The 16,496-nt window shown below is 34.4% G+C and overlaps 1 protein-coding gene across 4 annotated transcripts in view; it reads right to left on the minus strand.

The window, feature by feature from the left end:
• The window catches only part of FSTL5 (follistatin like 5), a 266,722-nt gene that overhangs the window by 83,653 nt on the left and 166,573 nt on the right, over positions 1-16,496 (minus strand). For all 4 annotated transcript variants that reach the window (XM_085058614.1, XM_085058613.1, XM_085058611.1 and 1 more), the window contains exon 7: positions 4,389-4,555. In XM_085058614.1, coding sequence (XP_084914740.1) covers positions 4,389-4,555 — 167 coding nt within the window. The remainder of the gene's footprint in view (positions 1-4,388; positions 4,556-16,496) is intronic.

The following is a 16,496-nucleotide window of genomic DNA, read 5'->3' on the forward strand; positions in this document are numbered from 1 at the left end:
AGAAAAAGAAGAGGTCAGATGTCCAGAGTTCTTTCTAGGAAATGTGCTTATTACTTTGGACAATCTGGAAACCTTTCTCTCATCAGCTGCTGATCAGAACTCTACAGAATGGAAGCTATCATGTTTTTTATAGAATGTTAGCTTTTAGTGGCATTCTCTATTACAATGTTTTGTCTTGTGTTCTTCTTGGTGAGTGAAGGGCAAATATATAATGACGAAAATGGCAATTGTCACAAAAAACATGACAGTTGTAATGTGCCAAATTAATTTTAACAAGATAAACAAATGAGAAGTTTTGAGAAAAAGACAACCTATACATAAACTCAAACACCCCAAAATTGAAATATTTCATGCTTTCCATGAAGGCAGCCTGAAGAAAGACATGTTACCGTTAAACATTGCATGTGGACAAATCATCTCAGTAGATCTTCAATAAATTTAAGAAAAAGGGCCAACATCTTTTAAGAAAAGTGTTATTGCTCATGTGTATAGGAAAGAACCTGAAGGCAAAACTGGAATAAAATATCAGAAAAACAATAGAGTAAAATAAGTTCTGAAGACTTTTAAAAGTGAATAAATTAACATTAAAAAAGTAATACACAGTGCATTTGGGAAATACATCTGCTATTTTTCATACATGGGAATTATTTTCTCTAAAGATAAGTAGGTTACATAAAAACAAGAGGAAAGTGGAACAGCAAATATTGAATTTAAGATGCAGGATAACAGAAAGGAGAAAAGGCCTTTCTATACGTGTACTGAAATATCAGCAAAATGCCCTGTGATATCAGTTCTGTAGTGAGTCACAGCACAATCATATTACAATTTAAGTAAAATTTGCAGAGGCATATAATTTTTCAAAATTTCACTCGGATGCTAATTATCCCTGCCTCTCATCAGTTTCAGTGAGAGAAGGATTAGCAGCAAGATGCAGTATTTCCACAAATAGTAGTCATAAGCACCATAAAAGTACTAAGTACTTTTAAAATTATCAGCTGAATATTATCAGTAATGTTATTAAAACACCCTTCATAGAACATTTTTAAATGCAGTACTTAAATACAAATTTCTATTATCCTCTGAAAGTCAAACACTATTTCTTAATATTTCTTTAAAATGTCTTAGTTTATAGAAGACATTAGTCATTATCAAAACTCATTTTTAGCCACTACACAGTTGACAGCTTTAGAGACGTATCTTGTATACTTTCAGTAGAGAAGTAGAATTTTTTTTCAAAAAATAGTAATTGAACTATCAATTTCAGTTTAAACCTGGATTCCTTTCCTTGTTGCATTTTGCCATTTGGCGAAACACTAGGACATCATATTGTTCTGAGTTTGTCCCTCCTCGAAGCAAATAGCTTAATTCATATTGAGAACTGGATGGTGCAAAAGCTTAATTTCTAAATATGAGCACTTGCTATGATTCACAAAATCACATTGTTACTACTGCTTAGTTTGATTGGTTTCCTATATATGTTCTGACTTCCAGTCATGTCGATATTTGATGCATTTCACTGAAAAAACCCCAAAACCCTTTCTATCACTCTATCTATCTATCTATCTATCTATCTATCTATCTATCTATCATCTATCTATCTTCCCACCTAAGTGTTTTCCTAGTTATTTTCAGAAAAGTTACTGCTCTTTACACAACATTATTAGACTTGAGATGCACAGATGTGTTTCTTGTATAACTGAGTAAATTAGGAATTCCCAGAGTTAGGCAGACATCATGGTAGTTTATAATATAGCCATAGCAAAACCTTGAGTACATTGCCTCTGGGGACATCTTATATTATACAAGGAATATAGAATCTAGAAATAAATAGAGAAAGATCAAATATGTGAAAACATAAAATGGGAAACATAAAATAAATTTTGAAGAAAAGAAGGTCTGGGGACCAACCTAGCTCAATGTCTTTCTGTCCATTCTTTTGTTGTTTCTTTTTTTAATCCAGACTCCATTAATTCGCTCTCCCTCCCTATTTCACTTTATCTGCAAAGACAGATTAATATCCCCCATATATATACATATATTTGAGCTCTATTAATTTTAGTGCTTCACTCTGTGGATATTGAATCTGACCTTTTCTGTCTATATCTGAATCATAACTAAACTGTTAATATTAAGGGACTAAACTACAACATAAGTTTTGCTTATGAACAACGAGGTTCCTATAGATCCACCTCTCAGATTTGTCCAGGTCCCCCTGGATGGCATCCCACCTTTGCGATGTTTCAAATGCACCACTCAACTTCATGTCATCTGCAAACTTGCTGAGGGTGCACATGATCCCACTGTACGTCAGTGATGGAGAGGTTGAAGAGCACCAGTGCCAAGGCAGATCCCTGAGAGACATCTCTTGTCACCAGCCTCCACTTAGACACAATGACACAGAGTTGTTGGCCATAACCTCTGGCTACATGCATGCATCCATCCGTCCATGTCTTTCCAATTTGGAGACAAGGATGTAGCTTGAGATTGTATTCAAGGCCTTGCAGAAATCTAGACACGTGACATGCGTTGGTCTTCCCTGGCCAACCATTGTCATCACTGGATCATTGGTCACCAGACTGGTCAGGCAATTGGTTAAGTCCTTCAAGATAAACCTGCTCCAAAGTGGATGTTTTGGATATCTGCTTCACCATGGAGCACCTCCTGCTCCTCCAGCCTTAGACCTACCTCTGCTGTTTCTTGCTCCTTTTTGTTCTCTAATCTCTCTCTCTCTCTCTGGTGTTTTATGCCCTTTTTTAAATGTTCTTTCAGAGGTGCCACAAGTGTGTCTTAGCAGCTGCCCTGCTAATGGTCCATTGAGACTGGCTGCATACAGCATGGAACACTCCCTGTCCTTTTACCTGAGAGGCCACACCTGTGGCCCTGCTGCCAATACCTGGGCACCTGCACCCAGCACAAGAACTTTCTCTGCTTGGTTTTTGTTGTTTTGGTCTTTGTTTGGCTTTTGCATACTCAAAATGTATGCATCAAGCTTAGAAAACACTTGCTCTTGCTCTTTTCATGTCTGCAAAAAAAGTCAACTGAACCTTTCAGTCTGAAGCTGAGCTGTTAGCTTCATCATTTCCATTCATCATTTCCCTTTTATTTCTGTGTAGACAGATGCATCTTCCTGTTTCTATCTACAGCTTGTGCCAGCTATTGCACTTAGAATTGATTAGTAAGAACTCCAAATAAATGTTTTGAACATCATGAATATTTACAAAAAGTAACAAATATTGCAGAAAGGGTCTTGTGAACATGGGCAAGACACTTTTCAGTGTCAGTTATGTGATTAATATGAAAGTAACAAAAGCAATTATTATTTAACAGAGAACTTTTCAGATGATGTTACATTAATCCTAAGCCTCTCAAGTGACTTGAAGCAATCACTCAAGCAAGATGAACTTTTGAGCTTTGAAACTGTGCCTTATTTTACAAAGGACCGCTGCAAGGAAGCTCAGCTTACTAACAGAACTAACAATAACAGAAACAAAACAGAGATGATGTGTGGGAACAATTGCTACCTCAAAAGTAAAACATTCATTAAAAAAAAAAAAAAGTAGAGAAACTAGATATTTGATTGTGGCAATATTCCACACACATAACAGTTCCGGTGATTTCAGACTCACTTGGGCCAGACAGAAAGCACAACTCCCAGTGTAACAACTTGTCCACACTTAGAACTTTGCTAATATAAAATGGCCAAAGCAAAGAAAGCATACCCAGAAGTATACAAAATACAGGTGTAAACCTATTTTTAGTTTTGTCAGAAGATATAATTCTAATCCTCATTTTTTATTTTCCACTGTTTTTTTAGGTCATGGCAATGTTGGGTGGAAAACACTTGCCTTCCTGAAAAAATGATTTATAAATTCTACTAAAATTCCCTTTTTCCTTCTTTGAGAGGTACCATGTACGCTACTGAAAATTTTGAGGAATGGGAAAAACAACCAATTTTATTATTAAATACTTATTTTGAAAAAAAAATTTCAATTTAACTGTGATAAAAGAAGGTTATTATTATGATCTGTTTGTACAAAGTCAGTAGGCTTTTCTCAAAATGTTCATGTCATGGATTTCTCTTTTCTTTAAAATATTTAAAGACTCTACAATCCTGAATGTATAATGCTGACTATAGTTTGGGCTTCAATTTAGTCCTCTTGTACTTTTATTTCTGTATTTATTTTTTAAATGACTGGTCTGTGAAACATATTTTCTCTACATTTAACAGGGTAGAAATTCACAGCAAAAGAAAAACAGAGTTTGTGTCATATCATTTCCATTTCATTTCTTTGAAACATCAGGAGTATGTAGCTTGTTATATATCACTTTTCTATTATTTATGAGAGGTTTTGATAAAAAGCTGGTAAATAGAACTTTCTGTTACTCACACTGATATCTTCCAAATCTAAGCTGTTCAGAATGACATTGTTCCTCTTCCAGATGATGGGAGGTCTCAGGGTTCCCTGGATGGCACAACTTAAGACAGCGCTCTGTCCCACTGTTGCTGCAGTGGTGCTTATTTTTTGATCTTCAGGCAGAATCAGCTGAACTATATCTGCAAAAAACAGATTGTTTGTAAGATCAATTAGCAGGCAGTTTCCTCAGCTTAATTGGCATGAATTTTTTGGATACTGGTAATTTAAGTATTTTAACTGGAATGAAAATAAAAATAACTTCCAAAACCCCAGTAAGTTCAGAGTATTTCTTACAAAGGTCAGTGTGACATTTCAATTAAATTGACTGACAAGTATCTCCCTGTATGAAGCAGCATTTAACATGGAAGTGAATTCCAAGGTAAGACTGTAATACACAACTATGTATCCAAAGTCAGACACCAGAAAGTATCTGATAGTTAAGGCAGGTGCAGTGGACTAGTCAGAAACTTTATTCTATTTTTTTCAGACTAACTAACTGTTCATCATTAGTCAATGTTTAAAAAGATATTTTAATAATTTAGACATATGTGATAGGAGTCCAAACCTTGAATCTTTCTCCTTTCATCTATGTACTAAATAGCTCCAATATTAACAGAAGGTCAATTCACTTCTATGTCCCAGAACTCATTTGGACACTTGCATAAAAAAGGAGTGAATCACATCAAAGTGATGAAATAGAATGACACTGCATTCTCTTCCCTCTTGTGTAATTGCCTTACGTTACAGGCTGATCAGCTGGGAGTTAGCTTTTCACTTGTGGTGGGTCTGACTCAACATACCCTATTAAAATTCTATATTTGTAAGGATTTTGTCATATTAGACAAAAGAACTATATAGGAATTGAAGATCATCCAAGTAGCAATTTTTCCACTCAGTTGCTCAAGCATGGAAAATCTGGTTTGTATCTTTCATTCTTCAAGTAAACTACAAAAGGAATTATGTGTCTATTCTCTTTTAATTATGAAAATACTTTCATATAAATTGACTCTTTCATTATAGGAAAGAAGGAATCTGTAAGGAAGCTAATATCTTCTGTAGGTTTCTTTTAGCCTCATAAAAGCAATACTTACATTGTAATAAACACTAACCCCGCCCCACCCTCCTACCACCCTCCCCGCGAAGGGCAAGCATTAGAAAAGCATCTCAGTATCCTCAGGAAAGTAAGCTTAGCTATTCAGTAATTAAAATAAATTCTTTTAAAATGTAATTAAAAAAAAAATTATACTTAGTTCTGAAGACAGGTCCCCCTGATTCTTTCCTCTTTCACAAGGAATGGCTCTATGACTCAAAACATGAGTGACAATGCCCACCAGACATGCCCAAATGAGACTGACCTTTTGTAACTAGATGCATTACCTCACACAATGCATTACACTAAGGAAATAGAAACATACCAATTATATTGACTTAACCCAAAAAGCCCTAAGCTTACAGGGCAGTACTCGGTGCAGAATCTTCGGCAGGTAACTCCCTGAAAATTCCTGTCCAGTAACTCTCTGCAAGCACAGTGAAAGAGGCAAACACTGCTGAGGATGGAAGGGTGTGGTGTGTGCAAAAAGCTGTCAGGTGCTAAAAGCACTTATTTTAGAGTTCAGCCACTATGACATTCCTTTGGAAACAGAAAACATAGGCCCAGGAATTAAATTATGCCTTTACCATCTCTTCTTTTATCCTTGAGAGAAATAAACCTGGCTCTGAGAGCAAATACTTTTTTGACAGATACTGATGTCATGTCACTAAGAGGTATTCCTGACTAGGATGACTCCTAGCTTTCCCTCCATGTTGCCTGTGTAGATCAATAATAATTGTTTGAAGTTGAGTCACACACGTTTTATTTATTTAACATTAAATGAAAAAGCAGAGTAAAGTTTTAGAAAAATTGGAAGCCAAATGAATTCTGTTTTACTGACACCATCACCAAGCAAAAAAGTAAATGTGGATATTGTTGGTTACAGAGCAGTAATATTGTAAGTAGCCAGTAGAGACTACCTGTTATAGCTTGCTATTTTTAGAAGTGTGGATCCTCTACTGCGGTGTACCATGTTAATGAGTTTGTTTGTAACTCCTCCAGATGCAATATCAATCCGACACGCACCCCTGGTTCTTAATTATAAAAGTTACTGAATACACTCTTTCAGATAAAGAGGAGAAACACAAACAAGAAAACCCAACCCAAAACAACTCAAACATTTAAATAAAAGCTAGAGGTACAATTAGGAGATGAAGACAACAGACAACTGTGTAAAAATATCTGGTTGGAAATAAAATAAAATTAGGCTTTTACAAAAAAAGACAAAAGGAATTGTCTTAAACTGAGAAAGGTGGGAAAAAGGAGTTTTCAAAGCTGACATGTTGCAAAAGTATTCCAACAGCAATATGGAAAAACAAATAGTGGAACCTTATTTTAAGCATTCTTTTTATCATGAGTCATACATCTTGAGCTGTCATTCTTAGTATGAGCTAAGCTTTACCTATATTCTTGTGAGTTAACAGATGAAATTATACCATTGCACTTTTAAAACATAGCAGGGCTGTAGGGCTCTATTAGGAAGAAAAAGATAGTGACAGCTGTGTATTGCTTTGAACAACAATTCTCATTTCTTAATCCTAAGAACATTGGGTCGATGTGCATAACATGGAACAGTTTGATACTCTAAATATAGCACATTCAGGGAAAGTGTTGTTATACTTGCATTTGAGTTTTCTGAAGCAGTTAAAGAATAAATTGTAAAGAAGGGCTATTTCTGTCCTTTCCCTATATATGAAAAAATCCAATCCACAACCCTTTGATGGCCCAAAATAGCCTGTAGGAGAATGTACACAATCATAAAATTCATTTGTGGTCTTAGAATACCAAAACAGGCTACTAGAAAGAGAAGCACTGAAGTATATGAAATTTATTGAGACTAAGGAGTTTCTTACTGTCTCTTAGGATGAGTAAAGAAAAACTGCATCATTCTGAATAAAAGGCTGCAAAAGCCTTTTTTGGTTGAAAAGGTTGAAAAGTATGAGATGTTATATTTGTAGTCTGTGTATCACTTGATAAATTATTATCTTCTTGAAGGGAGGAAGTTCTTACTCAACTGTAGACTGCCTTAGTTAATTTAATTCCATTAAGCAATTTGAACCTTCTCATTTGCTTTCATAAGTTCTGGGTATTTATTCACAGCAGCCACAGAACTCTTCTGAGTCTAAATTAGTGAACATTATGCCAAATGGCACCCACTATTTAAAATTAAGACCACATCAAGTCTGGATTTATTTTGTTTGCCTATTTCAAACTTAATTTAAAATAAAAGAGCTTTTAAAACCAAGCAAAGAAGCCTTCTGTCCATGAACTACTGTAAGTTCTGTGCTTAATGTATAACATTAGTTGGTGGCTTGAATTAGCTGAAATGCAGCTAGATAACTTTTGCTCTTATGGCATTGATCCCACTTTCCTCAAAATGACATAACAAAAGCTTTTTCATCAGTGTCATTTTGCTGTTCTTTTACAGCAATTTTAAAATCAGCACACATCACCATTAGCATGACTAATTTTGTCATTATCTGCTGTATATTCTACTTTGAACTTGTTGTAAACATATTATTCACATATTTATTAGAATGTTTCAGTATGAAAAGCAACAGAACATGGTTCATAAGTGGCTGTTCTCTATGCTCTTATGCCTACAAATAGATCTTTCTGTTCCCAAAAATCCATTTAAAAGCACACACACAATCAAGCAAAAAAAAAAAAAGGAAGCATAAATAACTTTTCTTAAATAACTTTATAGTTATTCATAAATAACTTTAATTTCTTAGCTGCAGAGCTTGGATTAAAATTCAGGCAATATCATTGCTACTAAAACTTGAAAGCTCTTACTGTAATAATTATCACTTATTCATCTTTTGTCTTCACTGAAAAGAGACTCGAAAACAGTTTTTGTTGAACATATAGTATTGTAATAACTCCTGTTTTTAAAAAAGTCCTGTACAAACCAATTCCATGACAAAATTATGAGAAAACATGAGAGAAAAGAAAATCAGTTCTGCATTTATTTGTAGAATTAGTCAATGAAATTAATAGTGTGATTCATAGGTCATCCTAGGAAACACTTATTTTATGGGAGAAGTTAACACTTCTCTGAAAGAAAAATGTGAAGCTCACACCCTGAGGTTTCTGTTTGCTCTCACAAAAACAGAGTATTTTTTATTCATATATTTAGAAACATTAAGAGTGCTTCATGTTTTAGAAGTACAAAGGATAAAGTAGTATATGTCAGTCGACTTCTTGCTTCAGTTAATTTAGCAACAAATTCTTTTATTACTGAAACAGATTTAATCTTTGATTTTTTAGGAGCAAAAGTGACTAGAGAATCAAATATCTTTGAAGAAAATTCCTTAAAATAATCTGAGATAAAATTACTAAATAAATTATAGAATATTATATTTATGAAGAGTTTATAGATGTATGTACTCATAAAGTGCCTACCATTGAAGCAAAGTCTATGTTATTTAATGGTTCTTTGAAGTAGTAAGAATGACTGTAGACTGTGACTGTAAGAAATAGCTCAAGGACTTTTGAACTTGCATCAGTGGGCTGGAAGTTCATTTGTCATGAGAGAAAGAGCAGAGTGATGATAAGCAGTTTTATCAACTCTGTCCCCTCTAGCAGAGAAAAATTCAAATCAGTGATTAGGAATTCTCTGAAAAGGAACTAAAAGCAAACAAAACCCTACATAATTTTGCTCTATGATTTGTTGACATGAATACCATATGCAGCTCTTTGTCCTCTGCAAGGTAGGTAAAAGCTCAGAGGAAAGAGGAAAGACAAGCATGATAAAGTTATAGAGCAGTTTAAATATATTTTTAAAAATCAGATAGGCTTAAATTTTTATTTTAAATGCCTAATGATGCCGAGAGCTTTGACAGAAATCAACAAAATCATGGCAGTCATAGAATTGTTGGAAAAGGTATTGATGGCTTATTGTTTCTTCCAAAACTGGAAAGCCATGAAATTAAGTAAGTGGGAGACCAGGCTCAAAAATGAAGGATGGTAGTTTTTATATTTGATGTGACAGATCTGAAAAATCTTTTTTCCAAAGGTTATTGTAGATTCCAGAAGGTTACATGCGCAGATCACACAAACACTTGGGACAGTAAGGACAAATTATAATGGCATTATTCTCATACTTCTCTAGACATCAACTCAAGTTCATGGCTGAAAGAAAGCATTGGACTGGCTGGACCTGGAACCAATACAATTGTTTTATAATGTCAAGGCATAGTTCTTAATTTGTACATGGAAATCACCCAGCAAATGGGATTTCTAAGTTTTCTTTACAGAAAGAAATCTTCTTTAACTCTTAGTTGAGTTAGTAAAATAAGGGAACATAAGGTATTTTAACATTTTAAATTTAAAAAGTAGACAAACTGCAATGCAGTTGAAATAATAATCATTGTGTATTACCTCTTGAAAATAATTTTGCCCTTCTGATAATTTTAATGAATGCTATTGCTCACATTTTACAACTGTTTCAACTTTTCTAAAAATGTTAATGACAGCAATCATTATTAAAATCAGCAATAATCACTTTTTGTTAATTTCAAATTCACAAACTGATTAAGCTAAAACAAAGTATCCAAGTTCATTATGCATGTGTTTTAAATTTAATTTTTACTTTAATTAAATGAATTTCACATCCTGTGTCCATTGACTCAAACTCCTTCTCAAGACTCGGTGCTTTTCACAAATGTGCACAAAATAAACATGTATTAGTTTTTGCCTTATATCCTTGTATCTGTACTACAAGAATACTGAACATGTTTCAAAAAGGATCACTACTGCATTTGTTAAGGATATTTATAACAGTGCAGATAAAGGACTCACCCTATAGACAATGTTGTTTTGAGAACCATGTGAAGGTGCAGAGGCCATTAAATTGTTACAAGAACTTTTCCATCCTAGAGGAAAACCCCAGCCAAAAAAGTCAGCTCCTGATCTATATGGTTTCAAAGTCTTCCGTTTCAAGGGAAATCAGTAACCTACTCCTATAATGTTGACAACCTGTTTCTCACAGGCTATTTATTAGGGATAAGCAAAGCAATCCAAACTTTGCATATCCTGACTGACAGATCAGTACTTCCTCCTCATGAAGAAGAATGGAATTCCAGCCTTTATGCATTTGAGTCTCTTGAAGAGACAGTAAACAAAGTGGTAAATAATAAGTCTCTCTCTCCCTCCTGTTTCAAATATCATCTCAGCAGACTGAACTGCCTGCCCAACCTTAACATATCCTCTCAGTATATTCTGGTTTTGATTTCATGCACCATTCAATGAGTCCCAAGGGAAATCTCAAAGTTATTGTGATGGGTTAAAATTTGATTTGATGCACGTTACTGGAAGTGTTGATCTGAAAGTAGTCAGATATGGTATCTTAGGTTTATATATATAAACCTTGTGTATATATAAACTTGCAACTTTTATAGATTCAGTATTATTCCGAGTTGTACAACAACATATTTCTAGCCAATAAAGTTGCTGCAGAAGTTTTTAAAGTATGTCTAGAAAAGAATCTAAGAGTAAATGAAATAATAATTTTCCAATAACCTAATGCTATTTTTAGACTTAAAAGGCTATACTTAAGTAGCCTTAGTAAGATGTAGTTGAAACATTTCCAAAACAGCAGAAACCACACCAGTCCAGAATATATTATAAGTTCTCTCACATAAAATGATACATTACTGTTTAAGGCAATATGCCAAATTACCTATTCCAAACACACCCATCCTGTTATGTGACAATATCACACCCACAGCAATTTGTATGGACACATGTGAATAATGACTGTGCATCCATAGCATTACAACATTTTCTGATATATTTTCTTAAACACCCTTTTTCTTCCAGTAATAATTAATTTTTTTAAATCTATGTAAAATGTCTTTTTTTTTTTAATTTTGAGATAAGAGGAGAGCATATGCTAAAAATGACCTGTGTAAAAATGAAGCAGAAACAAAAATCTAGTGGATCATAGAGCAGTATTAGCATGTGTACTTCAAATGAGATACATTAGAATTTTAAAAAACCTCATGGACTTTCAACAAATTTCCTCATTTAGTGTTCAACACTTAACACTTTACCCTTATATCCATTGTAAATTGAATAGAGAATATGTGCCTTTGTTCAGAATATGAAGGATATTTTTGTTGTTTCCACAACAACACTGACATACTGTCTGTGCTTGAGTTTTAGCTATTTTATTTTAAAACAGAAAAATAATTCTTGCAATGCTAGTGTATTTTTAATTACAAACATTGCAGATTTGGACTGAAATATGTCAGTTTTTAAAACCAATAATGGCAGAAAGCATATCAGGTATTGATGCAACATTGAAGGGATGTTAAATATAGCCTCAGCACTCTTTTGTGGCATATCAATGCTTAATTTTCTGAAGTTAGTATTTTTAGATGCACAAAGCTGAACTTTAAATCTTCCAAAATTGCTGTGCTGAGTCTTTGCAATGGTGGTGAGAAAGGTGTTTAAGAAGGACAAAAGGGAAAAATATTACAGAAGAGAGGGGGGAAAGGCATATAAAAAAGAGGCTAATTGAAAAATTTTGGAAGTTACTTAAGTTGAATGAAATTTTCCACTTCATTAACATGACCTATTCTGTTTCTTCTTGAGAAGGAGCATTGTTCATTTTTGCCAACTGGAATGCACCATTTCAAAAACACTCTCTAGTTCTGCTGGTAACATCACATTAACACCAACTTATGCAAAACACTGAGTTTCTGAAAAGCTTCAATTTGATACTTCTATGCATTCTGTCAGCTTCTGTGCATTTCACCAACTCCTCTGGGACATATTTCTGTGCACTAGAAATTATCTACACCCAAAATACATATTTTAGAATATATTTTAACAATTTTTCCAGTAGATTTTGAAAATGCTGACTACGATAGTGACTGATCATATGGAAAAAGTAAAGAAATATATGGCTGCTTTCTACAGTCACTGTAAATATATTCATTAGACTTTGAAGCCCTAAGCTGGGTATGCCACTAATATTGCATCATGGGCATATATGCAATTGCACAGATATCACTGTCTTCAAATTATGACCATAGTAAGGGAGAAAATGTTCAAGAAAAAGTATTTATTTTCCTTGTTTTCTTACTTATTTTTCTTCAGTTAAATGTCAGTGTTGTTTGGTTTGTTTCAAAATTATTCGTAACATTGCATTTATTCATTTGAGTTGTGGGTTATTTATAAATTTAGAAGCTTATTTTTCAGTTTTGGAATGATCTACAAAGAGATCATTCTGCTGAAGAGAACACTGAATGTTCCTCTGATGTACCAGAATCTGTAATGAGTGGCAACAAAAACATCACCAAATAGCAAGGAAGAAATGTAATGAGCCTAGATCAAGCTACAGATTTCCAAAACTGGGATGTACTTGCAGCTGTGAACAGCCTAAGCAATGCTTCTAAGCAGCCCAACTAAAGTGGAATTCATCAAGGTGGATAAAACTTAAAAACAGAGTGCTCCTCCCCATGGAAATGCTTAAAAAACACTTATCATTTCATGCCGTCTGTGTCACTAAAAAGACCAAATTATTACTTTTCAATAATAGCTTCAAAAAACATCTCTCTTCAGGTAAAAAAAAGAAGAATATATGCAAATGACACTTCATAGAAATAAAAACAGGAGGGTTGACACCCAACGACCTCAGTATTTATCTGCAAATCCATAATCACATATATTTGTATATGTACACAACCTCACAGAAGATTGTTATATTTAAAATCAGTATTTTGGCAGCTTCTTTGACTTACTTCTATTTAAAAACTGTTGATAGATCTTTGCTTTTTCTTCTAGCTGCTTTCCCAGCTACACATTATCTCAGATGCAGTTACAATAGGCTCTGCTTTTTCCTTTCCCTCTCTCCACCCTTTCATTTCACCTCTTCCTATTCTCATCTTTTATGTCTCCACAGTCCTTCTTCCCCTTTTGTTTCTCTGCCTTACTACTCATGTACACTGATTCTGATAGTTCTTCTTGTCCCTTCTTAAATATATTCAGATATACTATTTACGCAAAAGCTTTAGATACTGAAGTGAGCATCAGCTGGCTTTTATTACATCTGAAACTAATTTATTTGGCTTCATCACTGGGCGAGGTGAGGTGAGGGGAGGAGGGCTCATGGCTGTGCCTACCTTGTGGCTTGGTGGCACAACTTGTGTGCTAACCCATTAGAGTTGCAGGTGTGCACCCTTAGCAATTCCAGCCTGAATTCTGGGCAAGACGCATCTGTTCCCAAATGCACCTCTCCTCATGTATGGCAAGATGGGAGCTGTAATATTCTAGTGAGCATGCCAGTCTGGGCAACAGGGAGATAATGACAGTGAGCACTTTATTTTTCATCCAATAATTTATCTCAGATATTTTGTTCAGATTTAGATCCTAATCTAAACAGTAACACAGCCTTTGGAAGATACTACTAGAGTATAATTTGCTGTCAGAATAGGAGGAATGTATACAATAAAATACTGAAATATCAACCAGATTGTCTTGTGTTGCTACTGACCTTTCAGTTTGTTCCAAGACAAGAAAAAATTTGTTTTCTAAACACTAATAACAATTACAAATTTTAGCCACTGAGACTGGAAACTATTCAGACTTTTGCACAGGTGTATCAAACACATAATACCTGTGATTATGTCTCTCCATGTATACCCTGTAGAAGTCATCTGCTATGGACTCAGTCACCATGGGTCACCATGTCTTTTAAACCTCTAAAAAGCAAAGATTCTAGAAACCACTTCTTAGATCACTCTTTTCAGATTTTCCTGTATAGCTTTTTGACAAGACCTGGAACAGCATTCAGCTGTCTATAGTGTCAAGTCCTGTCATCCCTGGAACACTTCCTTAGCTGAAATATGAGCTTTCCCACCATCCCATCCAAGACTGAGCAGTTTCACAGTTTTATCTTCTCAGTCATGCACAGAACATGCCAATGCATAGTGCAGATGTAGATTTAAACTTTATTTTAAAGTTTTCACGAAGTTTTAGAAAATCAAACTTAGTCTCACTTCCCCCTAATCCAGATCAGTCTTTTCTTGACAATCCCTCAGAATCTGGACCTATGATGCTGAACCATCCCATCAGGCTTCAGATATGGGAAGATACATCTTCTAAAATACAAAAATTCCTACTGAATGTCTTCTGATAAATGCCTGATCTGGAAAGTGCTTCTTCTTGGTAACAGTGCTTCTTCTTCCTTTTCACTAAGAATGATTGAAGACAAATGACAAAAAGAAAGGGGGTGTGTTGGAATGAGGTGCACACATGAGGCTGGGACACAAACAAATCAAGACACATAACACATAGACTAAAATTTGCTCTCTAAGCTCCAAATGTAGTCTGAATTAGAACATCAAGCAGAATCCATAGCTCTAGAAACAGAGTCCATGATCTATTGAAGTAACTCAGTTTTATATTAAAGCTACCCTAATCAGATAAAAACATCCTCATGGTCAGAACACAAGTATCCACTAACTGATAACGGTCAACAGCAAATGCACAAAGAAGAAAACACCAGGTGAGCATCTAGTGATAATACTGTTTTAACATATAATGACAATACTGTTTTAGCACCCATCAATACAATATTGCCAGGCCAGAGGCAGTTTATGGTGGTGACACTAGTATAATGATTCAGAAGAGCAAATTATCCTGGAAGAAAATTAATATACAATGGCATTAGCTGGCCTGTTAGCTGCAGAACTCAATAATTCCAGTGCTATAATCTGAAGAGTCCCTTATTTTGGAATGCAGGGAGTATTTTTCCACGAGAAGGAAGGAACATAAAGTCTTGTCATCATGTTTTTACATTAAGGTGATATTAAAGGAAAAACCAAACTAACAAAAAAAAAACCCAAATGAAATCACCAAAGTTTCTATGTTCTTTTCTTATAGGAAAAAAAGGATTTTAAAAATGTAAATCTCAGATAATAATCCATTATTACTCCAAAATTTAGAACCAACCCTGCTCTTGAGTTGTTCAAATCTATGAAAATGCTACTGAATACCATATTTTAAATCTGAAAAATGTACACCTTTTGTTATTGATAGAAATTAAACCACTGATGTCAGAAGGAAATATTAGGATTTAATAGGGGTTACTATGATAACCACATATTTACTCTAAAGATATAAGCATAAAGCCAAAAGATGAAGTTTTGGTAAATTTCTATCTTCTCACACATATAGAAAGTTTATTTATGAACAACTTCATTATAAAATGTAAATGAAATAAAGACAGGATTTTCTAAGGTAAAATAGGTTCAGGCAAATTAAGAACCCCTCAGAAGTTGTAAACAAAACTTAGACAATTGAATTAAAATTTGTATTAAATCAAAAAAATTGAAAGCTTTTTAACAATATATTCCATTTCAACCATCTTGATTTTCACAGACACTCCACCCCCTCAAACTATAACATATTTTTTATTATGGATTGCGAGTTCTACATAGTCAGTCGAAGTGTCAGTTTCTTTGCTTTCCTCAAGTTGATTCCACTCACTTTCCTGGGCTGCTTACACCAAAATACTTAGTTTGTTTCAACTGTTACAAAACTCCCCTTTTAAGTTTAACTGTTTGTTGTCTGCTAAGAAATTCACCTCAGCTTATACATGTCCCTGAACTCCTCTTTTTTCCAACTTCACTGGACACATCACCATTTGCACAAGAGTTTTCTCAGTCCCCATCTTTCTGAGAGGAAGATTTTCCCTAGGTCTCCTGTTTCTCATCTATCAGACAAAAGACCAGATATTCTCCACAAGCTGTATCAGCAGAGAAATTTAAAATTCTGCTCAAAATTTAGTCATTACAAAATCAGTGTGTCTATCCTTAACCTCACTTTTGATCTAATTCTGGGATGGATGAGGAAAAAAAATTATGGAGAGAAGACCTGATATTAAAAACAATTTTTAATATCAGACTATATTCAGTTTCTACTTTGGATACCTTCAACAGCTTTTAATTTGCAGGAATGTGCAAAGCTCCAGCTGTTAT

Source organism: Lichenostomus cassidix, chromosome 4 (assembly GCF_008360975.1).
Source record: "Lichenostomus cassidix isolate B80296 chromosome 4, HeHo_3.0, whole genome shotgun sequence".
Taxonomy (NCBI): Eukaryota; Metazoa; Chordata; class Aves; order Passeriformes; family Meliphagidae; genus Lichenostomus; species Lichenostomus cassidix.